Source organism: Portunus trituberculatus, chromosome 23 (genome assembly GCF_017591435.1).
Source record: "Portunus trituberculatus isolate SZX2019 chromosome 23, ASM1759143v1, whole genome shotgun sequence".
Classification (NCBI taxonomy): domain Eukaryota; kingdom Metazoa; phylum Arthropoda; class Malacostraca; order Decapoda; family Portunidae; genus Portunus; species Portunus trituberculatus.
Window position 1 is genome coordinate 5,890,001 of NC_059277.1, and position 26,053 is coordinate 5,916,053.

General features: G+C 41.7%; 2 protein-coding genes and 1 long non-coding RNA gene across 7 annotated transcripts in view; all 3 read left to right on the forward strand.

The window, feature by feature from the left end:
- LOC123507696 overlaps positions 1 to 1,655 on the forward strand; it is a 3,321-nt gene extending 1,666 nt beyond the window's left edge. Inside the window, exon 2 of the long non-coding RNA XR_006675738.1 lies at positions 1,346 to 1,655. This is a non-coding gene — a long non-coding RNA (uncharacterized LOC123507696). The remainder of the gene's footprint in view (positions 1 to 1,345) is intronic.
- Positions 1 to 4,259, forward strand: part of LOC123507695 — a 214,253-nt gene extending 209,994 nt beyond the window's left edge. For both annotated transcript variants that reach the window (XR_006675737.1, XM_045260832.1), the window contains exon 2: positions 4,009 to 4,259. Coding sequence is in view for 1 of the 2 variants with exons in the window: in XM_045260832.1 (XP_045116767.1) it covers positions 4,009 to 4,087 (79 nt within the window). In the remaining variant the exon portion in view is untranslated. The remainder of the gene's footprint in view (positions 1 to 4,008) is intronic.
- LOC123507691 (cAMP-specific 3',5'-cyclic phosphodiesterase-like) overlaps positions 1 to 26,053 on the forward strand; it is a 617,094-nt gene that overhangs the window by 346,757 nt on the left and 244,284 nt on the right. The gene's annotated exons all lie outside the window — the stretch shown is intronic.

A 26,053-nucleotide genomic window follows, 5' to 3' on the forward strand; every position in this document is an offset into this window, starting at 1 on the left:
TGGTTGGGTGAGCGTGTGTGTGTGTGCGTGCATATGTGTAGCCCTATCTTGTGTCTCCTTGCTCAGAAGTGCTGGAGAAAAATGTGACCTGAAATAACCTTGAAAGAGACAAAAAAACGAGAGAAAAAAAACTGAAAATCGATTCGTGCTTCGTGATCGACGTGTGCGTTCATTTTTTAGTGTGTGTGTGTGTGTGTGTGTGTGTGTGTGTGTGTGTGTGTGTGTGTGTGTGTGTGTGTGTGTGTGTGTGTGATTCCGTGGCATTGATTGTGCAATACCTACCGATAAGAGAGAGAAGAGAGAGAGAGAGAGAGAGAGAGAGAGAGAGAGAGAGAGATTCAAATTCAGATAGAGAGACAGAAAGAGAACACCCAACCTACACACACACACACACACACACGCCCGGTAGCTCAGTGGTTAGAGAAGCCAGAGGACCGGAGTTCGATTCCCCGGCCGGGTGGAGATATTTGGGTGTGTCTCCTTTCACGTGTAGCCCCTGTTCACCTAGCAGTGAGTAGGTATGGGATGTAAATCGAGGAGTTGTGACCTTGTTGTCCCGGTGTGTGGTGTGTGCCTGGTCTCAGGCCTTTCCGAAGATCGGAAATAATGAGCTCTGAGCTCGTTCTGTAGGGTAACGTCTGGCTGTCTCGTCAGAGACTGCAGCAGATCAAACAGTGAATCACACACACACAGACGAAACAAGCAGCTCGAAACACCTGTACCACTAATAATTAACCTTCTCACCAGGAAGTACAAGTAAGTCACCACCAACGTCACAAGAATCAAACCTTTAGGTAGTCACAAATTTTCACTAAGGCAATCAGGTGACGGTTTTCTCTCTCCCTTCAGTACTCGGACACATTTTCACCATGAGTTTGGGTGTGATTAGACGATTTTATTGACATTAGGAAGGGTCTATGGATGTCAGATGATTAGTGGCCAGAGTCTTCACTATTGTAATCCTCCACAATAGTTTCTGAAGCTAAAATCACCAAATATCAAGCAGAATGAATATGGAAACACGTCATGGTACTGAATGATTTAATACGTAACTTAGAATTCATGTGAGAAGAGAGAGAGAGAGAGAGAGAGAGAGAGAGAGAGAGAGATAAGCAGGCAGGCGACGACAGAGATTAGCAGGTTTGAAATAAGAGATAAAGAGGAAGGAGTAGGAGAAGGAGTGAATAAAGATAGTGAATGTGGTGGAGGAGAGAGGGATTAGCAGGCGAGAAGTAAAAGATAAAGAAAATAAAAGAGAACAAGAAGAGGAATGAGCGAGTAAAAGAGAGAAACAGAGAAAGAGAGAGAGCCAGTGTGTGTGTGAGTGAGTGGGTGAAGTAGACAGAGAGAGAGAGAGAGAGAGAGAGAGAGAGAGAGATGAATATGAATAACCTTGGTATATATATAAATAGAATCAAAAGTGGCGTGTGGTGTGAATATAAACAAGAACAGCAGGGAAAAGATGACATATGGAAAGAGACTAGAGAGAGATGGAAAAGAGGTCAAGGGATGCTAATAGGAAGGGGAAGGGTTGGTTAGTACACCTATCACAAGGGTATAAATAGAAGCATATATAGTGGGCGGTTTAAATGTAGCAATAGTAGATGACTAGAGACATGGAATAGGTTTAGTGGCTATGTATAAGGAAGATAGGGTAATGAGAAGGGAAGGAAAGGAAAATAGATGAAGAGATGATAGGAGAAGATAGGAAGAGAGAGGAGAGGAGAGTGAAGGGAAGGGAAGGGAAGGAAAGGAAGGAAAGAGAAGACAAGAGAAGAGAAGAGAGAAGAGGATAGGAGAGGGAATGAGAGGGAAGGAAAGGAAAGAGAAATAAGGAAAGGAGAGGAGAGGAGAGGAGAGGACAGGATAGGAAAGGAAAAGAAAGGAGAGGAGAGAGAAGGAAGGAAGGAAGGGAAGGGAAGGGAAGGGTTGTCGCGCCCATCATCATTATTTCAGGAAATTTCCCTCACTGTCAGGAGAATAAATTAATTTGGTCACCAGATTAATGATTTTTTCGCTTCATCCCACCTATTCTCTCTCTCTCTCTCTCTCTCTCTCTCTCTCTCTCTCTCTCTCTCTCTCTCTCTCTCTCTCTCTCTCTCTCTCTCTCTCTCTCTCTCTCTCTCTCTCTCTCTCTCTCTCTCTCTCTCTCTCTCTCTCTCAAGTCTTCCAGGAATGAATGAAAAGTGGTTTCTAAAATGACCACTTTCCTCGTACACTCTTTTTTTTCACAAACTTTTCCTATTTTTACTGCGAGAGAAAAGATAGACTTCCAGAAATCCTCAGGTCTGAAGGATAAGTGAATATTTGAGTGTAGTTTCTTGGTTTTCTTGCCTTCATTATTCAGGTGTTTGAATACTGCAGCACACCTGTCACCTGTGTCTCCCTCCACACCTGCGTTCGTTGGGCAATCTTGCGTCACAGAGCCCCCCCACTCCCACACACACACCTTGCTAAATTACAAAGTACTCGAGGCACAAATTAAAATACACCATACACCTTTAGCACCTTCAGTACCTCTACACACACACACACACACACACACACACACACACACACACACACACACACACACACACACACACGGTGCCTCGGTTTATGGAGTCACAGGTGCCAAGAGAGTGCCAAGTGCTTCGCTCATCGCTTGGGGTAGCGTCCATTAGTGGGATAATGGATCAGCGGCGCCCTTAGGCTGCCTTGATTCGACCCAGCCGCTTGTCATTTACCCTGAGCTGTGTGCGATGGAGTGGGAAGCATGGAGCACGTCAGACCACCTCCTTATGGGCCAAACTCACTCTAAATTCACAATAAGGCTTCGTGATGTGTGTTCCTTGTGTGTCAATCTTCTATACCACCCCTGGACTCTCCTTCTAACTATATCAACTTGTTTGGAGACCGGCACCTCAGTAGTATGGGATGTGTTTCTTGTGTGCAAATCTCTATACCATCCTTGATGTCCGCTTCTAATTATATCAACCTCAATGGAGCTTTTTTTATCAATTTTTGTTGCCCTTGGCTGGTATTCCCTCTTAGAAAAAGAAATGCTGTAATGATTCTCTGCTGCTTCTATCCTGGCTGTAGTGATAGTCAGTGGTCACCTTTTATTCCTTTTTAATACCATGTAGGCTTTTTTCATGAGACTTTAAGGACTAAAGAAAATAATTTTTAGGGGGTACCTCTTACCTGAAAGCCCACCTGTTAAAGGAACCATTGCCCAGAGTGAGGAAGCCCTACCTAGACTCCGACCGTGGACAGGATTCGAACCCTTGCTCTTGGAGATCTCTCAAACTTTAAAGCGCACGTGGCGGACTGATTCAGTAAAACATGTGCCAGGTATCAATTTTCCGTGTATGATCTGCCGTGATGACTCTAACACGTGCCCTCAGTGTAGTGTTCGTTCGATAGTGTTGTGGGCCAGTGTGTCATGAGGTGCCTGGTCTTCCTGTGTTCTGTCATTGCTCGAGTCATGTCTTACACGCCACATCTCCCTCTCCTCCTCTCCCGATTCACCACTCCTCTCTTCACCTCACGCCCTTGTTTCCTCCTTCAAAGAGCAAATATCTGTATCAGGAGGTTTGAGCCATCTGAGTCTCTTAATTGGATCTTTTTCAGTATTTCTCATTTTTATTTCTATAGGAGAGAGAGATTTTTCCCTCCTTGTTTTATATTTCTTTGTCCCTTGGATCTGCTTTCCTTATGCTTCGCTGCCCCGCCACGCCACGGCACGCCCTCTGCTCCTCACGCCCTCCTTTCCACCGTAGCGGTCAGCAACCTAAGCCGCCTGATGTTTGACCTTGGCTCTCCCCACAGTAAAAATAGCATAAAGATAAATAATAAATCACGATGCTCTCTTGCCCCAGTCATGCTCCACACCCCACGCCCTCAGCTGCGCCCGCCCTCCTTTCCACATCACACACACACACACACACACACACACACACACACACACACACACAGATGGAAAGTAACCCAAGGCGTCTAATCCACACGGGCGCTACTCATTCGCAGCTTCGTGAGTCACGGTGCGTGTCGGCGGAGCAGCAACACGGTGTTATCGACGCCACACCGAGCAGGGCGCCAATCCTGAGGGACCGAGGAGGCGCCACACAAGGCACACAAGCCTACCAGTTTGCCGCAGCCACGAGTCTTGCTGCACTTAATCCCTTCAGTACCATGCCGCGTTTTCATATTCTGGTTACTAATTTGGTGATTTTGTACAGCTTCAGAAACATATGTGGGGGATTAGAATAGTAAAGACTCTCTGGCCATTAATCTTCTGACCTCCATAGACCCTTAATAATATAAATAAAATCGTCCAGTCACATCTAAAAAATCAACGTAAAAATGTGTCTCAGTATTGAAGGAGTTAAACTGGGAACAGCTGCACCACCACTCTCTCTCTCTCTCTCTCTCTCTCTCTCTCTCTCTCTCTCTCTCTCTCTCTCTCTCTCTCTCTCTCTCTCTCTCTCTCCCTCTCCCTCTCCCTCTTACTCTCCCTCCCTCTCCCTCGAGTTTGCTTAGGTATTCTATCTAAAAGGAGACCTGCACCTCTTTCTCCGAGATTGGAATATGATGTTCCAAGATTTACAGGCTTTCTACTAGATGGGCGGACCGGGCGCTGGGGAAGGATGGAAGAGGTGGCGCTGGTGGTAGTACTTGGGATGGAGGGGCTGTGAGGGGTAAGAAAGGAGCTAGAGAAGGGGAAGTAACGTGTCTTGGTATTGTGGTGAGGGGAGTGGTAGGGGAGTGAGAGGAGTAAGGATTGAGGGGAAGGTAAGAGGATATGTCTTTGTGTAGGAGGGACGGGGGAGGAGAGGGAATTGGGAGGGTAGGAGTCCCATCCCTTGGTGTCTATAGTCTGTCTACTCTAAAATGGCTCCTGGATTTAAAACATATTGTAGCTTATTGATAACGTAATTGACTTGATGTGAAGGTACTTGTTTTCTGTTGATCAACGCACTTATTACAAGGACAGCTCACGGTTTGCCTCAAGATCTGACAGCCTCGCATTCCCTGGGACACCATTCAAACCCAGACCCAGGACACACTTCAGAGTAGACACACAATAGTCAAAGAGAGGGGCATGACGCGACACTCTCAACCCTAAAGCGGGACGGTGAAGAATTTTTTTTTTTTTTTTCTAGGGGATTAAACATTTTGGGATTATTTAAAGTTGTCACCGCTGCGATCAGAAATATAGAAACAACTAAGATGAATGAATCGTGAAGCCAGCACTCTTAATTCACCCTGCATGACGAGAGAGAGAGAGAGAGAGAGACAGACAGACAGACAAGACAGACAGACAGACAGACAGACAGACAGACAGATAGAGACAGAGACAGAGAAAAACACAAAAAATGTCAAAGGATAAATAGATAAAAAAAACACTACGAGAGAGAGAGAGAGAGAGAGAGAGAGAGAGAGAGAGAGAGAGAGAGAGAGAGAAAGGGCAGTACCGCACCCTGCCAGCTAGCCCTATCTTAAGGTGTATGGCTCTATGCTGTCTCGCCCTTACTTCGCTGCAGGGTAATTAAACTAACACATCCTCCTGCCTCGTATTCTCCAACACTCCATTCACTTCCTTTCCTTCCCTGTGTGCGGACTATTGGACTATTTTCAAAGGCCACAGTGGTAAATAGTCAACTCATTAGTGTGTTCCTCCGTGGTTATGCGGGATTATTGTCAGACTATCACTGGAATCATTAGAATATTCCTGGAAGTCACTTTGATTGGTAGTAGAACTTGATAGAATTAGTTAAGGAAAGACGAATGGATGTTTCATAATACGATCTTCATTATGTATATTCAAATTTGTGGTTATTAATTAGTCTTATGTACGTTCATATTAAAAAAGTCCTTTCTCTCACTACGACAATATTCCAAGCCCACAGAGACAACTTGCCGGGTTTTCAAGAGAGTTCCTTCTTATGATATACCAGAGATCTTGCCAATCCACCACTACAACCATAAAAAGACTCATAAAAACATTACTATCTTCAACACGAGCCTTTGGAAAGTAGTGATGGGGAGAGAGCAAACCATTTCATAATATGGGTCATAGTCTGTTGGTAAAAATGAAGCTATACACCCCACTGGGATTACAAAATATAACATGGAAGGTGATGACAAAGCGTTAATTAATGGAACGTAGCTTCATATGAGTTCACTCCACCTTCATAGTGTCTAATCTGACATAAAACTCTTTCCAACTTCAGCCTTACCCTACTTAACCCCTTCAGTGCCTTAACACGTTTTCATATTAATTCTGGGTACTAACTGGTGATTTTATACGGATTTAGAAACTTTTATGGGGAATTAAGATAGTGAAGACTCTGGACATTAAACTTCTGACCTCCATAGACCCTTCCTAGTGTCAATAAAATCGTCTAATCACACCCAAAACTCAAAAATGCGTTCCCAGTACTAAAGGAGTTACCCAACCTTACCCTACCTTAACCTAACCTTAACCTAACCCATAAACCCTTTTAATGATTCCAACATAACTTTCCATGACACTCTAATCACTGTCACATGCACAAACAACGCTAATGATGAACCCACACTCAAACTGAAACGAGAGAGAGAAACAAGAAGGGAGAAAAGTTGTGTGTGTGTGTGTGTGTGTGTGTGTGTGTGTGTGTGTGTGTGTGTGTGTGTGTGTGTGTTCGATCTCATCCTTTTGCCTTCACACAATCATGAGAATTCTTAAGCAATAATGACCTTCACTATTTTTACACCACATCTTAGTTTTCCTTCCATCATTTTCCTTGTCAGCCATTAATTGATCCTGAGATTGGACACACACACACACACACACACACACACACACACACACACACACACACACTCACACACACACACACACACACCAACCCAAACCCTTAGTCAATATTCCATTTACATTTGAGTCTTTGCAGTGTCAGGAAGCGTAAGTTTGTAAAATCCGCGTGATATACTTTGACTTTTCTGAATATTAAAGGAGGGAGCGGCGAGGGAAGCAGAATATGAAAGGAAAATCACAAGAGTGGTCTGGACGTGGCGGAAGGCGAGACTTTAGCCCTTATGATGGAGGTGAGGATATCGTGGTGGTGGTGCGGGTGAGGGCTAATAAGATGAGAGAGAGAGAGAGAGAGAGAGAGAGAGAGACCTATGATGATGGAAATTACTTTTTTATTTCTTTCCTTCATGTTTTCTTGAGGTTTGTGTCCATTTCCTTGTCCTCCTCTTCCTCCTCCTCCTCTCCTCCTCCTCTTCTTCCTTCTTCCTCTTCTTCCTCCTTGTCTTCCTCCTCGCCTTCTTCCTCGTTCTCCTCCTCCTCCTCCTCCTCCTCCTCGCCTTCTTCCTCGTTCTCCTCCTCCTCCTCTTCCTCCTCCTCCTCCTCCTCCTCCTCCTCCTCCTCCTCCTCCTCCTCCTCCCTTATCGACACGTAAGCTGTCATAATTACTTTTCCCTTGACACTTTTGACTGGCATTTTTACAGCGGCTCGTTTCGTCCTGTCAGTTTGCATGTTCCTGTCTATCTGCTTGTCCGTCACTCTGTCCGTCTGTCTGCCTGCCTGATTGCCTGCCTGCTTGCCTGTCTGTCTGTCTGTCTGTCTGTCTGTCTGTCTGTCTATCTGTCTGTCCATCTGTTTGTGTTTTGTTTTGTTTTTACAATTTTTGCCTCGAATGTGTTTATTTTTATTCCATTTTCAAGTGTTTTTCTTTCTATACGTGTCTTCACCTTCTGTCTGTATGTCTGTTTGTCTGTTGTGTCTGTCTGTTTGTCTGTCTGTGTGTCTGTCTGTTTTTGTCTATGTGTTTGTCTCTTTGTCTGTGTGTGTCACTGTGTCTGTCTGTTTTTGTCTGTGTTTGTCTGTTTGTCTGTCTGTCTGTGTGTCTGTGTGTCTGTCTGTTTTTGTCTGTGTTTGTCTGTTTGTCTGTCTGTGTGTCTGTCACTGTGTCTGTTTATCTATCTGTGTGTCTGTCTGTGTGTCTGTCTGTTTTTGTCTGTGTTTGTCTGTTTGTCTGTTTGTCTGTCTGTGTGTCTGTCTGTTTTTGTCTGTGTTTGTCTGTCTGTGTGTCCGTCTGTGTGTTTGTTTGTGTGTCTGTTTGTGTGTCTGCCTGTGTTTGTGTCTAAATGTCTACTTGTCTGTCTGTGTGTCTGTCTTTTAGTCTGTCTATGTGCTTTTCTATGTATCTGTTTTTGTGTCTGTCTGTCTGTCTGTCTGTCTGTCTGTCTGTTCTGTTATCGTTCCTCCTTCTTCAATTTTTTTTTCTTGTTTCACGTATTTTCATCGCCTTTTCTTCCTTTCACTGTCTCTCTGCGCGTTTCCTGCATGTCTGTTAATCAACTGCACTTTTTTTTCTTTTTATCTTTTACATTTTCTTTGTTTTTCCTCAAACTTCACCTATTCCTCTTTGTCTTCACGTTTTTCCTTGTCTTTTCTTCCTTTTTTTCTTCCTCCTTTTGTCACCTCTTGTGTTATATTTAGCGTGTCGTGTCGTGGGTCCATCTTTTCTTATCTTTTTACTCGTATATTTATCTCTCCCCCTCACGTCCGTCTATCTGTCCGTCCACCTGTCCGTCCATCTGTCTGTCTGTCTGTCTGTCTGTCTGTCTGTCTGCACCTTCCCGTAAAGATTATTTCCTTGAATTTTCCACTCATGATGAAAATATTTTACAGCGGGATCGTAAAATGCAAATCTTCGTCAGGCAACATTTCGTAAGAGAGAGAGAGAGAGAGAGAGAGAGAGAGAGAGAGAGAGAGAGAGGAGTTATGTTATTTTTATTATCTAATGATCAAAGGCTCGCGGACATGCAATATATCTAAACCTCTTGCGCCTTCCCCCTCCTCCTCCTCCTCCTCCTCCTCCTCCTCCTCCTCCTCCTCCTCCTCCTCCTCGACCTTCTTTTCTGTGGCGCTCTGCAGAAAATGGAAATCGGAGAAATGGTGTAGATGTGATTTTTATTTCTTTTTCTCCTTTTTACGGTAATTTTGTCTGCCTCATATTGGCCTTCTTCTTCTTCTTCTTCTTCTTCTTCTTCTTCTTCTTCTTCTTCTTCTTCTGTTATTATTATTATTATTATTATTATTATTATTATTATTATTATTATTATTATTATTATTATTATTATTATTATTATGGCATTTAAAAGCTTCTATTTTTTTTTACTTTCGTTCTCTTTTTTCTCTTTTTTCTCTTTTTTCTTTTTTTCTCTATTTATTTTTTGGGTTGAGATAATTTCTAATCTCATTTCGTCTTTCTGATTTAATACTGAGCAGAAAGCTTGGCCAGGGAATTCTAATTCTCTCTCTCTCTCTCTCTCTCTCTCTCTCTCTCTCTCTCTCTCTCTCTCTCTCTCTCTCTCTCTCTCTCTCTCTCTCTCTCTCTCTCTCTCTCTCTCTCTCTCTTCTGTCTATCTCAGTTTTGTTACGCACGTGTTCGGATGTGTGTGTGTGTGTGTGTGTGTGTGTGTGTGTGTGTGTGTGTGTGTGTGTGTGATTGAGTTCTGTTTGTCTAGATAGGAAATTGATAGGCGAGGTTATGTGTTTGTTTTCTACACACACACACACACACACACACACACACACACACACACAGAACAAAGAAGTTATAGATCGTTAACCTTTCTTTCTCTCTGTTCTTTCTTTTTATTTTGTTCTCTCTCTCTCTCTCTCTCTCTCTCTCTCTCTCTCTCTCTCTCTCTCTCTCTCTCTCTCTCTCTCTCTCTCTCTCTCTCTCTCTGACTTTAATTAATATCCTCCTTCTCTTTCTCTCATCCATTTCAAATACGTCAACAAAATTCACCGTCTCCTTCCTCCCTTCATACATTCTTTAACCTTTTGGAAATTGAAGTTATATTTAGTCAGTGCTTATGTCTCCTATCTTTTTTTTTTTATAGTGTCCTCTGAAGTCTAAATTTAGCCTCATTTTATTTACTTCATCCCTGCGTCCTCTTACCCTTGAGTAAATTCTCTCTCTCTCTCTCTCTCTCTCTCTCTCTCTCTCTCTCTCTCTCTCTCTCTCTCTCTCTCTCTCTCTTGTCTCGGCTTCCCCTGAGTGCCTGCCCTCGCTTTAATGAGAATCAGGTCTAATGGAGGATTTGTTTCGCCTCCCCAGCGGCCAGTTGACTCTAATTATGCCTTGTCTTGGAGTTCAAAGACGTGACAGCAGAGAGTGAAGTTCCAGTCTCTTCTGAAACGCTTCACTCTCTCACTGCCAATATTTCAGAAACCCGTATTAATGTCCGAGTTCAGAAACGCTTTGCTCTCTCACCATAGCCATTTTCCAAGGCCACAGATATGATTATGGGGGTTTTCAAGATTGTTTCTGCAGTTTATAGTGTAGAAATCTTGTCACCCTGTCTCATGAAACGTAAAAACATCTTAAAAATCCTCTTCTCTCACCACGACTGTTTTCCAAGGCCACAGGGATGATTTGTACGGTTCTCAAGTGTTTTCCCAGTTGATAATGTAGAAATCTTGTCACTTTGTCTCTAGAACCCTAAAACACCTTATAAACGGTTTGCTTTCTGGCCATGACTGATTTCTAAGGGCACAGAGATGATTAGCTGGTTTACAAGAGTGTTTCTCCAGTTACTAATGTAGAAATCTTGTCATTCTGCCTTTAGAATCATAAAAACACCTTAAAACTCGTGTGAATATACGTAAAGCCTTTTTGAAATGTTGAGATGAAGCGCAGAAATGTTTGAGAATAAGAACTTAAGAAATCTTTTGCTGTGTTCGCTATTTTTCAAGGTAGATGATTAGCCTGGTTGTTAGGAGTGTCTCTCTTGATAATAACGTAGAAATCTTATCATTCTGTCACTGGAATCATAACAATACCCTCAACACCATCAGTACCTTAACGCCATATTCTGCTTACTAGTAATTATATACAGCTTCAGAAACTTACGTGGGGATTAGAGTAGTGACGACTTTGGCTATTACTCTTCTGACCTCCAATCACACCCAAACCTAAAGATAAAAATGTGTCCATGTACTGAAAGAGCTAAAATAGTGAAGACTGTGGTTATTAATCTTCTGACCTCCATAGACCCTTCCTAATGTCAGTAAAATCATCTAATCACACCCAAAGCACAAGGTAAAAATGTGTCCATGTACTGAAAGGGTTAAAATAGTGAAAACTGTGGTTATTAATCTTCTGACCACCATAGACCCTTCCTAATGTCAGTAAAATCATCTAATCACACCCAAAGCACAAGGTAAAAATGTGTCCATGTACTGAAGGAGTTGAGAAATCTTTTCCTCTGTTCGTGATTTTGCAAGGGTTCTCAGGAGTGCCTCTCTTGCTAATGACGTAGTAATCTTGCTAGTCTGTCCCTGGAATCATAACAAGACCTTCAAAAACAAGTGTAATTCCAAGTAGAGCCTTTTTGGACCTACTGAGGTGTGTGTCTCAGGTGTGTTTCAGAATGTGGGACTTTGGCGCGCTGGATGTAATTCGTTCTTAGTGTCTCTCTCTCTCTCTCTCTCTCTCTCTCTCTCTCTCTCTCTCTCTCTCTCTCTCTCTCTCTCTCTCTCTCTCTCTCTCTCTCTCTCTCTCTCTCTCTCTCTCTCTCTCTCTCTCTCTCTCTCTCTCTCCTTGAATTACCTTCGCAAACAAGAGAATCACTTAAGACGTGAATGGGAAGATTTTTAGCGGAGGAAGAGTATCCTTAGGGAGGAGAGAGAGAGAGAGAGAGAGAGAGAGAGAGAGAGAGAGAGATAGTGACATACATACATACATACATTGATAAGCAGTCAGTCATATATTGATTTTGATGAAGATATACATAGCACACTTCTTGTATAATGTAAGTGATATGAGGTGAAAGTATGAAGACAGACAGACAGGTACACGATAGACAGACAGGCAGACTGATAGACGAACACACACACACATACACACACACACACACACACACACACACACACACACACACACACACACACACACACACACACACACACACACACACACACACACACACACACACACACACACACACACACAAAGTTACATGAAAATATAAAAAACAGTAAAAAAAATCAAAATAATGACTTTATATAACACTTCACCTGTTAGAAAATTACCGAAAATAACTGATACAAAAGATGGAAACCTGAGAAGTTCCCAGAAGCCACAGTATGTCTATAGAACGCAGGTAAATACTAAAAGACTGAGAGAAAAATGTATTAGTAAAAACTCTGTGATTATAAAGGTTTTTGTGACTCGTTCATCCAAAAGGTGTATTTAGCCTCGTGACAAAGGAATTTTACGCTAGATAGGTAAATTTTCAAGGCGTTTCCATACCTGAGCTGTCTTTTCTATCATGTTTTTAAGCTTTTTGTCTCCTCTTATGAATGAAACAATTTATGAATGAGATTGTTGGTTCCATTTTCTAAGCGAATTAGTTTTTTTTTTTTTTTCTTTTTCTATTGAATGAAACAATTCGCGGGTACATTTTTAACTGATTTAGTGTTTTCTTTTGTGTTTTTTGTATCTTTTATGAATGAGGCAGTTAGTTTATCCCTTTTTTTTAACCGAATTAGTTTTTTTTTTTTTTTTTTTTTTGTCGTTCTTATGAATGAAACAATTAGCGGGTAAATTTCTTAACCGAATTAGTATTTTTTCTTTTGTGTTTTTTGTATCTGTTATGAATGAGACAGTTAGTTAGTCCCTTCTTTGTAACCGAATTAGTTTCTTGTGTTTGTTTTTGTATCTATTTTTTTTTTTTTTTTTTTATGAATAAGACAATTTAACCGAATTAGTATTTTTTTTTCTTTTGTGTTTTTTTTTTTTGTAACTTTTATGAATGGAACACTTAGCTGATCCCTTTTTGTAAGCGAATTAGTTTTTTTTGTGTTTTTTTTTTTAACTTTCTTATGAATGAAACAATTAGCAGGTACATTTTTCAACCAAATTAGTATTGGGGGAGAATTTAACCGAATTAGTATTTTTTTGTGTGTTTTTTTGTGTCTTTTATGAATGAGACAAATAGTTGGTCCCTTTTTTAATCGAATTATTTTTTTGTGTGTGTTTTTATACATCTTTTTTATGAATGAGAAAATTAGAGGGTTCTTTTTTTTACCTCAATGAGTTTTTTTCTTTTGTCTTTTTGTATCTCTTCTTTTTTATATAAATGAGACAATTAGTAGATCCTTTTTATAACCGATTTATTTTTTGTGTGTGTTTTTTTATCTTTATGAATAAGACAATTACGTCCTTTTTTTAATCTCATTGAATTTTTTGGCACCTAATTTTTCTTCCCTTGCTTATAGAAAAAATATTAACAACTAGACATTTTAAATCAGTCCTCTTTTATAATGTTTTTTTTGCTTTATAGAAGAGACAATTAACATATCTTTCCTTAGATTACACATGAGCCTTGACCTTTTCCTCCTTTAACCATGAAAAAAGGAGAAAAGAAAGAAAGAAAGAGCGAAAAACATTGATAACATAAGAACAGTAGATAATGATAAGTCAGGATGATGATACACACACACACACACACACACACACACACACACACACACACACACACACATCTATAGATAAGTGATGAAGATACTGATATTGAAAGATATTATGTAGAAATCAGACAAGAGCACCGTGATAATACTCAAGGTTAGAGAGAGAGAGAGAGAGAGAGAGAGAGAGAGAGAGAGAGAGAGAGAGAATGAGTTAGTGTGTGAGGCAGTGAGTGAGTCAGGTAGTAAGGTAGTGAGGGAGTGAGTGAGTGAAGCAGTGAGTGAGTGAGAGTGACTGAGTAAATGACAGTGAGTGAGTGAGAGATTGAGTGAGAATGAGAGAGTGAGTGAGTGAGTGAGGGAAGGGACTGGTGGTGTTGGTGACTTGGTGATTGCATAGTGATGTCCCGCTGCAATCACCTCAAGATACACGAGTCAACAAGGCAATGAAGGACACGTATGAATTATGTAACCTCATGGCAGACAGATGGCTTAGTTATACAGGAGAAATTATACAGAGAGAGAGAGAGAGAGAGAGAGAGAGAGAGAGAGAGAGAGAAAAGTAAAGGTTATGTTGTGGTGAGAAGGAAACAGAAAAAAAAACATGAAATAATTCGGGTATGAAAGTAATGAGATTAATGATAAGAAAAAATGAAATGATAATGCCACTGTAAAATTTTGGACTTTTCTTTATTATTTCTTTTTCTCCATCATTCTTTCTTTTCTTTCTCTCTTTCTTTCTTTCTTTATTTATTTATCTACCCATCTATCTTCAGTATAGCTGGCGTCGACAAGCACCATCTCTCACACATATAAAGAAAGAAAAAAAGACTGTTTACATTTTGCTAGTCAGACACCTTGTAATTAACCTGTCATGCCAATGGAAAAAATCTTTGAGAGCTTGACTTATCACCTTTGTGGCCCTTGGAAACAACACTGATGAGATAACACTGTGTCTAATACGAGAATGTAGCGTTTATCTCTTCAGTAGCAAGACTCTTTTCCATATTCATTCTGCTTACTATTTGGTGATTTTATACAGCTTCAGAAACTCCTGTGGGTGATTAGAATAGTGAAGACTGTGGCCATTAATCTTCTGACCTCCATATACCCTTCCCAATGTCAATAAAATAGTCTAATCATACACAAAACTCAAGGTAAAAATGTGTCCCAGAACTGAAAGGGTTAATTTCTTCAGTAGCAGGACGCGTTTTTATATTCATTGTGGTTACTTTTTGGTCATTTATTTTTGGCTAATGTGGTGGAGAGGTAAGGAAAAGAGACGACGCTAATAACCTCACATTTCTCTGACTCGTAACAGCAAAGAATCTGTAACTCTGCTATATTTTTCCCACGTTTCATTATATTTCCACGTCGTCTTCTGAGCTCATAAGAATGTGAGGAAGGAAATGAGCTAAGAAAATAATAGTGAAGGAGAGAAAAACAGATAGGTTACTCGTATTTCACTGACAGGAAACTTAAAGGAATAAAAAATATGTATCCCATTATTCTTTCCTGTTCATTATATCTTTTTTTTTTCTGAGAGAGTAAATGAGTTAGAAAAATACAGAGAGAGAGAGAGAGAGAGAGAGAGAGAGAAGGTCGATTAGCACTTCTTTCACTCATAGCAAACTTATGATAGTAAAGAATGTGCATCAGATTTTTCCTCTTTCATTATAATTTTTTTCTGAGAGAGGAAATAAATGAAAAAAAAAGTGAGAGATAAAAAATAAGGTTGATAAACTCTTTCACTCACAACAAACTCATAACTCTGAAGAACATGTGTCAGTTTTCCCCTTTCATTATAATTTTTCTCAGAGGAAGGAAACGAGAGAGAGAGAGAGAGAGAGAGAGAGAGAGAGAGAGAGAGAGTTAATTTACTATTATTTCACTGACAACAATCTTATAATAGTAAAAGAATGTGTATCTCAGTTCCTTTCTCTTTCATTATATTATTTTTAAGGAAGGAAATGAATAAGAGAAAAAAAAATACAGAGAGAGAGAGAGAGAGAGAGAGAGAGAGAGAGAAAGAGAGAAAAGAGGTTGATTTACTCTTATTTCACTCACAAAATAAATATCCCAGTTTTTTTTTCAACTTTCACTATATATTTTTCCCTTTCGTGTTCTAAGGTAGTAAAAAAATAAAGAAAATGAGTTAAAATAAATTAATAAAATACCAGGAGGGAAAATTTTTAGTGTTTTGGCTCCTGTTGTTAAGGAGATGAGTTTGTGTGTAACTTTTTTGGACTGGTTGATTTCCTCTCTCTCTCTCTCTCTCTCTCTCTCTCTCTCTCTCTCTCTCTCTCTCTCTCTCTCTCTCTCTCTCATGATTCAGCGGTTCCTTCCTCGTCTTTCTTTCTTTCTCCCTCTCACTTAAGAAAAAAAGATAAAAAGAAAAAAAATCATAGTTATCTTCCTTTGTTGTGTTCTTTGAGAGGTGCTCTTGTGGCTAATTAGGAGAGGCTGTGTGTGTGTGTGTGTGTGTGTGTGTGTGTGTGTGTGTGTGTGTGTGTGTTTGTCATATTATTTTTTCTTATTTTTGGTCTTTCTGTTATTTTGTTTCTCCTTCTTCTCTTCTTCTTCTTGTTCTTGCTCTTGTTGCTCTTCTTTTCTTCTTGTTCTTTCTTTTTTCTTTTTCCTCTTCTCCTCCTCCTCCTTCTTCTCCTCCTTTTTTTCTCCTCCTCCTCCTCCTCCTCCTCTTCTCCTCCTCCTCCTCCTCCTCCTCCTCCTCCTCCTCCTCCTCCTCTCCTCCTCCTCCTCCTCCTCCTCCTCCTCCTCCTCCTCCTCCTCCTCCTGTGTTTCCTCAAGGGGAGCGTCCTACTCTCTTCCCTGAGGCTGTACTGTCGTCTTTCCGGCCTAGATACCCCTCTCTCCTCCCCCTCTCTCTCTCTCTCTCTCTCTCTCTCTCTCTCTCTCTCTCTCTCTCTCTCTCTCTCTCTCTCTCTCTCTCTCTCTAGATATTGATAACATTCTCAGCGGCTTTTTTTTATCTTTCTTTTTGTTCCATTGTGTTTCATTTTGTTTCGCTGCGTCCTCGTAGTCACCTGAACTTTTCACCTCAAGGAGTCACTTAGATGGCAAGTGAGAGTGAGGGAGGGCGTGGAGAGGTGCTTCAGTGGAGGTTGACATAGGAAGGAGGAGGAGGAGGAGGAGGAGGAGGAGGAGGAGGAGGAGGAGGAGGAGGAGGAGGAGGAGGAAGGGTAGCGTGGTCGTCCTCTCCAGCCTACAGTGTCTATAGTTCTTCCACTTCTACTCTCTCTCTCTCTCTCTCTCTCTCTCTCTCTCTCTCTCTCTCTCTCTCTCTCTCTCTCTCTCTCTCTCTCTCTCTCTCTCTCTCCATCTCGTGTATTGACAAACGCCTCTTTTCTTTAAGGGAAGTCGCAGCGAGCTAGTCTGGTATACCATTGTCTTCTCTCTCTCTCTCTCTCTCTCTCTCTCTCTCTCTCTCTCTCTCTCTCTCTCTCTCTCTCTCTCTCTCTTGTTTTCTCTCTCTCTCTCTCTCTCTCTCTCTCTCTCTCTCTCCATTTTGTCTCCTTTTTCTACTTCTTCATCTTCTTTTCTTTCTCATTGTCATTCTCATCTTCTCTTTTCTCTCTTCCTCTCGTCTTCTCTTCATCTTTCCTCTCTCTCTCTCTCTCTCTCTCTCTCTCTCTCTCTCTCTCTCTCTCTCTCTCTCTCTCTCTCTCTCTCTCTCTCTCTCTCTCTCTCTCTCTCTCTCTCTCTCTCTCTCTCTCTCTCTCTCTCTCTCTCTCTTATGGAGTGTGATTTTTACTCCAGCGGTTGTTTGTTTTTCCTTATTGGGTCTGTGGGTAGATTACGTGAGAGAGAGAGAGAGAGAGAGAGAGAGAGAGAGAGAGAGAGAGTGTGTGTGTGTGTGTTCTTAAGTTAGGATATATCTATAGAAAATGGAGGATATATTGACAGAGAGAGAGAGAGAGAGAGAGAGAGAGAGAGAGAGAGAGAGAGAGAGAGAGAGAGAACAGGTGACAAGAGATTTTAGGAGAAAAGGGACAGCAAAGAAAGGATGAAGAGAGCGTTAGAAGAAAAGGAGGAAAAGGAGGAGGAGGAGGAGGAAGAGGAGGAGGAGGAGGAGGAGGAGGACTTGTAAGTGAAATGAACTGTTTACACAAATACACTTTTTTTTTCTAAAGGAGAAGAAGAATTAACAAAAAAATTTACCGTGACGAGAGAGAGAGAGAGAGAGAGAGAGAGAGAGAGAGAGAGAGAGTTAGGTGAGTGTGTTTAGCCCTTCCTTCCTTCCTTCCTACCTTCCTTCCTTCCTTTCTTTATTCCTCCCTTCTTCTTCCATTTCCTTCTTCGCCACCACCTCCTCTCAGATAATCCTTGTTTATAGCCAACGCGCAGGAGGAGGAGGAGGAGGAGGAGGAGGAGGAGGAGGAGGAGGACACAACGACGATTGATGATGAAAGGAGGCCGATGAAGAAGAAGGAGGAGAGGAATTCAGTGTCTATCATCTTCCTCTCTTCTTTTTTCTTCCTCCTCATTCGTTTCCAATATCAAGATTTCATTCTGTGCTTCATCCCTTTCAAGACAAAAGATTAGGCTTACCTCATCTCTCTCTCTCTCTCTCTCTCTCTCTCTCTCTCTCTCTCTCTCTCTCTCTCTCTCTCTCTCTCTTTTTTTTTTTTTTTTTTTTTTTACTTTATTACATATTTTTATACATTGGTGAGTCAAGAGCTTCAGTAGGGTTGCTGAGAACTATCTTTGACATGGAATTAAATACACGGAACAACTAAAATATGCAAAACTAAATTACCAATTATACAGACACGTACAGTACATGTGCTATTTACATGCTATGGTTGTTTAATCCATGCATTGGCAGCAGACTTAAAGGTGTGTAGGGAGGTGGTGTAGTGAAGCTGTGTCTGCATAACCAGATGGTTCCACATTCGCGTATAACGTGGAAGGAAGGAGCGAAGGAAGGTCTCCGTCCTAGCAAAAGGGACGACGAGTTGGTGAACCCTGGATGTGGCAGCTCTGGTGGTGTGGCCATGTGGCTGTGCCCAGGGCTGGCGGAGTGCAGTCAGGTGCGGGCGCCTTGCTTATGTGTCTTGTAGATGACACACAACCCTGCCACATCACGACGCTGCTGAAGAGGCTGCATGGTAGGGGACGGCTGGTCTGGCGGGGCCTTTAGACGTATCAGGCGTTGTGCTCGATGCTGGATCTTGTCTAGAAGGCTTAAGTATGAGGGGGGGCAGGACAACCAGGTGAGAGGGCATACTCCATAAGGGGGCGGACTTGAGCTGCATATAGGGTGGAGATTCCCTGGGAGTCGAGGAGATGTGAGACGCGCCGGATGCAGCTAAGTTTCCATGCGGCTTTCTTGGCTATAGTCCTGACGTGTCCAGTGAAGGTCAGGGCACTGTTCATTTCCACACCAAGTATGGAGATGGAAGCCTGCAGGGGTAACGCCCTTCCATCAAGTAAGATGGTGGGTGTGTCAGGGGGGGAGTGTCGTCGGGAAACCAGCATCACCTGTGTCTTGTCAGGAGCAAGTTCCACTTGCCATCGATGCCCCCATGAAACTATGGTTTGCAGTACCTGGTTGATGTGTGCGACAGTCGCACAGTGATCACCGCTGTCGCAAGGGAATGTCAGGGTACAGTCATCGGCGTATGCATGTGCCTCTGGAATGAGCTGGAGCAGGTCATTAAAAAATGCATTCCAGAGGAGAGGGCCGAGAACACTACCCTGTGGGACGCTGGCAGAGATAGGATGTTGGTCTGATGTTTGTCCATTCATCACCACTCTGAGGTATCTGCCTCGCAGGTAGTCTTGCAGCAAGAGGAGCAGATGCCCGTGGATACCCAAGCTGTTCAGTTTGGTGATTAGGCCGTGATGCCACACCCTGTCGAATGCTCCCGCAATGTCGAGAGCAATGATAAAGGTGTCTTTTCCCTGGTCTAGGGACTTATGCCAGGTGGTGGATAATTGAAGTAACAGGTCTGCTGCTGACCTGTTATTTCTGAAACCAAATTGTTTGGTATTAAGTAGATGATGTGAGCCGAGAAAGCAAGATATTTTGTTTGCTATAATGGCTTCAAGTATTTTACCAGGAACTGAGAGAAGGGAGATAGGTCTATAGTTCTTGGGATCAGTCCTCTTGCCCTTTTGTGTATTGCCACCACTCTGGCACCCTTCCAGAGGGTGGGCCACACTCCAGTGGTGATGCAGTGCTGAAAAATGGCGGTGAGGGGTGTAGCCAGCTGAGAGGCACAGTGCTTAAGGATATGAGGGCTTATGTTGTCTGGGCCTAAGGCCTTGTTAGTGTCAACTTGTGACAGACGTTGCCGTACTTCCTCAATAGTGATGGTAATGGTGGAAAGTTTCGCATTTGTGAGGGCTGGCACAAATGGAGGAGGGCGCTCAGGATCAGGTACTGACATCTTGTTGGAGAAAAAAGATGCAAGTACTTCAGCTTTGTCCTTATTTTTGGTGGCCACTGTACCATCGGACTTGTGTAGTGGTGGAACATCATCATCTGATGTCAGGCCTTGCTGCTGCTTAAGTGTGGTCCACCAGGTCTTACTACCCACTGAACGACCGCTGAGTTTGGTCTTAAGGTCTTCTTGCCAGCGTCGTTGAGCCCACTGTTGTACTTGTCGCATGGCTGCACAAGCGTGCTTGTAGCGCTCCTTATTAAATTGGGTAGCATGGCGTGAATACAGTTTCCAAGCGCGACTCTTTTCATCAGCTGCCACTCTACACTGGTAACCAAACCAGGGCTGGTCAAGGGGCTTAACAGTGTAGGAATGGCAGGGAACATACCTTTCTTGGTACTTGAGCAGAGTACGTGTAAAAGTGTGTACTTGATTATTGATGTCTCCTACGAGGATGCTGCTCCAGGGCGTTTGTTGTAAGGTGTTGCAGAGACCTTTCCAGTCTGCTTTTCCCCACAACCAGTTGGTGCGTGTCACAGCATCATCCCTCTGAGGTGCAACCTGGATTTCGCTCAGGACAGCCACATGATCTCTCTCTCTCTCTTTCCTCCTATCTTCACTTTTTTCCTTTGTTATTTTTATTATTATTTTATTTTTTTAAACAAAAGAAATGACAAAAAAATAAGAGAACGAAAAAAAATGGCAAAAAAATAAGAGAACGAAAAATGATGAAAAGAAGAAGAAAAGAAAAAAAAAAGTGTTTCGTGTGTTTTCCGTTTTTATCATCTCATTTCATTCTCCTTTGCCTTTACACTCGTTCTTTTCCTTCTATTTCACGTTTTCTTTACGTTTCTTGTCCGTTTCTCTCCATTTCTTCTATTTTTCCTCGTTCGAATTTCCTCATTTCACTTTCTCTCTTTTTTTCATTTTAAGTGTTTTTATTTTCGTCTTTTCTCCTCATTTCTTATTTTCATTCCTTGTGCATTTCTCTTTTTTTTTTTTTTATTCCTTCCTCCTTCTTTTCCTCATTTGCATCATCTCATTTCACTTTATTCTCTTTTATTTTCTTACTTTCAGTTGTTTATCTTCTCTTCTTCCACATTTCACCTTCATTTTTCACGTCTTTTCCTTTTCCTCGCCTTTCCCTCTTTTATTTTTCATTTTCTCAGTATCTGGTCTAATGTGCTGGTGGTAGTGGTGGAGGTGGTGGTGGTAGTGGTGGTGGTTGATGGTGACACTATCAGAGGTGTTGTAAGGCAGTGGTGATGTAATGGTTTGCGAGGCGATAAGAGGATGAAGGAAGGAAGGAAGGAAGGAAGAAAGAAAGGGAGGAAGGAAGGAAGGAAGGAAGGAAGGGAAGGGAAGGGATGGAAGGAGATTATACGTAAGTGATCTATATTATCGATACTGTGCTCTCTCTCTCTCTCTCTCTCTCTCTCTCTCTCTCTCTCTCTCTCTCTCTCTCTCTCTCTCTCTCTCTCTCTCTCTGGCGCGTCACACACCAGGACTTTTGGACAGGTTAATAACATCACACTGTCACCTGTCACGCTTCTCTCAATGGACTTCACCCCACACATTTCTATTCCACGCTTCCTGTGTTCCTGGGAGTGTGAAATGTGTCTACTGTTCTCTCTCTATCTCTCTTTATTTTGTCAACTCTGTCTTCTCGAGTCGTGTTCTTGCTTTCTGTAATTTTTTTTGGGTCTGTTTCGTGTTTGGTTTCGTTGTGATTGACGTTTGTTGTGTTCGTGGGAGTGAATAGTGTGTCTTTGAGTTGTTTGTTCATCATTCTCTTGCTTCGTTTGTTTTCTTGTGTTTTTGCTCTTGCGTTTTCCTTCGGGTTGTTTTTCATGTCTTCTGTATACCATTGCCCGTTTTCATTTTCATTTTGGTTACTGTTTGGTGATTCTATACAGCTTCAGAAACTTGTGTGGAGATTAGAGTGGTAAAGATTCTGGTCATTAATCTTTTGACCTTCATAGACAATCGTAATGCAATGAAATCGTCTTATACCCAAGAATCAAGGTAAAAATGCATCTCAGTATTGAAGGAATTAAGTAATGAGTGTTTCAAGTAATGGCAGTCGCTTTTACTACATGGTTTTCTAAGTGACGTCAGTAAATGAAGTCTCGTTCAAGCAGCATATATGAATATTTGACAGTTTTCGCTAATTCAAGACTGAGAATATGATGTAAATAAAAGGTATTTTTCATATTCTATTCTAAACATAGGAAGTAGTCATTCGGTCATAAATAGTTGTTATATAGTGCTGATTATCTAATACTACACATGAGGCGAGAGTTGCATCCGAGTGTAATAAATAACTATAGTACATACGAAGCTTCACTTAAATACCATACAAGAGATTGAAGTGTTATAACTCTCCTCCTCCTCGTCCTCGTCCTCGTGCTCGTCCTCGTCCTCGTCCTCGTCCTCGTCCTCCTCCTCCTCCTCCTCCTCCTCCTCCTCCTCCTCCTCCAACTATTACTACTACTACTACCACCACCACCACTACTGCTACTATTACCACTACTACTGATACTGTTTCCTCTGTTGACTTCCTGACACCACATGTACCAAAGTTTTGAAGTCAGGGCAATCAGTACCTTGACAAACTTTACTGAGGAAAGTTGGAAAGTTGGCAGGACAAAGTTACAAATAGAATCCCTCCCGGTGAAGTGAAGGCAACCAGTGCTGCTACATCGCTTCCGGATTTAGTGACATACAAGAAGCAGAGGTACCGGGTGTTTGAAATCCAGATAAATCACTACTGTTACATACTTCAGCACTCTCTAAGGTTGTTTGTATGAATAAACCACCACCGACTCAATGCCCAGTCAATGCTCAGTCAATGCCTCTGGTCACGTGATGCGGATTGACATTCACTACACCAGCGGTTATAGATTGGAGGACACCGATGATTGAAAAGTGGATGTTAGTAATAATAGAAATGATAAAAGTACCACTGACTTCATTCCTGCTTCTGTATATCCATTTTCCTGCGACTTAACTTCTTTCAAGAGAGGTTTCAAGACATATGTCCCTTTACCTTGGCTGAACCTTTGACCAACAAGGAAACTGGCAATTAAGTGGGCCTTTATTTGTATTTTTTTGTTGTTCTTGTCCAGTTTCCCTTCTTACATAAAAAGTAATAATAGAAAACATATACTAGCAGAGTAATGAAGAAACTACAGATGAAAGAGAAAAAAAGGAGACAATCACGTGCTGGAAAGTTATTTACGAAACTTTATGTACAAGAATTGGCTCCATTTGTTATTGCTAAGTTTTGCTATTATAGGACTGGAGTTGTTTAGGCGTGGGTGTGGTAAATGTGGTGGCGTCATTACTCTTACCGATGCTTCTACTCAAGGTGAAGTCAAAAACTACTTATTGTCATGAACTCTTACTACAACATAGACATGAACAAAGTATTTACAACGCACAGACACACACAAAATTGTCTTTCTTTTATATTAGACTTATTTACACCAACCACTTCCAGAGAGAGAGAGAGAGAGAGAAAGAAATAGGAGGGAGGCAGGGAGGGAGGAAGGGAAGAAGGAAAAGAAACACGAAGAAACAAGAAAACGAAGAATTATGAAACAAACTAGTTACTATTTTTCTTTTTCACTTTAACTGTTCATATTCTTTCCTGTGTTTCTTTTGCCTCTCTCTAAGGAAACGGTTCACAAATTAGGCGGCAAATCGCTGGAAAAAGACTCGGTAATTTGGTAGTTAATGTTGAGTCAATAGAGAAAATTGGACAGATTTATATAAAGAGAGAGATTGGATACGCTGGCTTAAGTGGTGTATTGAGGTATTACTGAGGGATTGCCGTGTGTTAGATATGCTGGCTTACTGTGGCTTTTCCTTTTTTACTTACTTACTACTACTGCTGCTGCTGCTGCTACTGATATTGCTATTGCTACTTTTGCTACTTTTACTACTACTACTACTACTACTACTACTATGAGTATTATGTTTGTTACTACTACTACTACTACTACTACTACTACTACTACTACTACTACTACTACTGCAACTGCTACTACTACTACTACCACTGCAACCACCATATCAACCTATTTCACTATTATTTCATTTATTATGCAAAATTAAACCAGATAACAATATGCAAATTATTCAAATGAGTGTATTCCACCTTCTCTTCCTCGCAACATCCTCCTAACCACCACCACCACCACCACCACCACCACCACCACCACCACCACCACCACCACCAACAACAACAACAACAACAACAACAACAACCGTGCAATAGGAAGAGTTACTAAACACTCACATGAACTAAAAGGACAGGAACGCTAGACACACACACACACACACACACACACACACACACACACACACACACACACACACACACACACACACACACACACATAGTTACCTTCTTACGTTCAAGTGTCCTTCAACCTCCTCGCAGCGGCTTTCAATAAATCAAACTCGTGACCTTTTCAAAGTAGGAAAGATAAAGGGCACCACACGCACCGAGGAAGGTAAGAAAAGGAACACTGCTCTACTGCTCTCTCGTCACGTAACACTCAACGCTCAACACTCACCCACTTCAATGTAACCCTGTCACTGAGCACATCATTGAGACACAAGGAAAGATGCAACACACATTTATCCCTTTTCTTTGGCTAAGTCTCTCGGACCTGCAAGGGGACTGGCAACTAAGTGGGGTCTTTTCTTATTTTTGTTGCTCTTGGCCACCTTTCCCTTCTTACGTAAAAATATAAAAACCTTCAGACTGACACGTGGCTGGTCTTGTATGAAAAGTATATAGTTATTTATTGTTTTTTCGTGTGTGTAATTTGCGTTATTTGTGTATTTTAACCAATTAACCACAAAACATTACCTATTACTTCCTATCAACCCCATCCATAAACCTGTCTATTTTCTTAACTCCTTCAGTACTGGGACGCATTTTTTACCATGAGTCTTTGGTACGATTGGGCGATCTTATTTATACTAGGAAGAGTCTGTGGAAGTCAGAAGATTAATGGCCAGAGTCTACACTATTTTAACCCCACACATAAGTATCTGAAGTTGTATAAAATCACTGAACGGTAAGCAGAATGAATATGAAAACTCCTCATTGTATTGAAGCGGTTTAAGTTCCCTATTGACTATACTAACAACCTGAGTCTATTCTTTTTTATTGGAGAACGTAGACAATAGGGGGACCGCCGTGGTACAGTGGAACCATGCGTGCTTTGGGGTCCGAGGGATCTCCAAGCGCACGGGTTCGAATCCTGTCCACGGTCCGAGTGTAGGTTGGGTTTCCTCACTCGGGGCAACGGTTTCCTAGCGGGTGGGCTTTGAGACAGGAGGTGCCCCAAAAAAGTACCTCCTTTAGCCCAGAAATTCCCGTGAAAACCCCACGTGGTATAAATACACTACAACGAGAAAAAGAAAGAGAGAATAGTAGATGAATATTCTTTTTTTCTACGCCACAAGTGTTTAAGATTGCTACATAAAAATAAGTTTCCAAAAATTCCCAGCGATTAAGGACCATTTTAAGAGATAAGTATGGGAGTAAATATCAGGAAGTTCTGGATGATTATGTGAAAATTTGGCAGGGAGTGGAAGAGGAGATTTATCAGCTTATCAGAGAGCGAGCCTGACGTGGGGAGATTAATGCAGGTGTGAGGAAATGTGTGGAGGGAAAGAGGGACGGAGATTGTGGAAGTGGAGGGAAGTGTGTAGTGGAGTGATTGATAGAAGTACAAGCAATAGTGGAGGAGGTGTTGAAGGGAAAAAAGTGCGGAGAGATAGTGGAAGGGAAGGGAAAAATGTGGAGGGAATGAGAGATAGAGATTGTGAAAGGAAAGTGGAGGATAAGACGTGGTGGAGTGACCGACAGAAGTTTAAGTGGTAGTGGAGATGTGTGGAATATAAATGTGGAGAGATTGTGGAAGAGACGAAAAAAGTATGAAAAGAAAGAGAGATGGAGATTGTGGAAGGGAATTGGAGGAAAAGATATGGTGGAGTGACTGACAGTAGTACAAGTAATAGTGGAGGAGGTGTGTGGAAAATAAGAGTGGAGAGATAGTGAAAGAGGAGAGAAAGAGAGACGGAGAAAGTGGAGGAAAAGGCGTGGTAGAGTGACTGACAGAGGTACAAGTAATGGTAATGGAGGTGTGTGTAGAATACGTATGCGTTT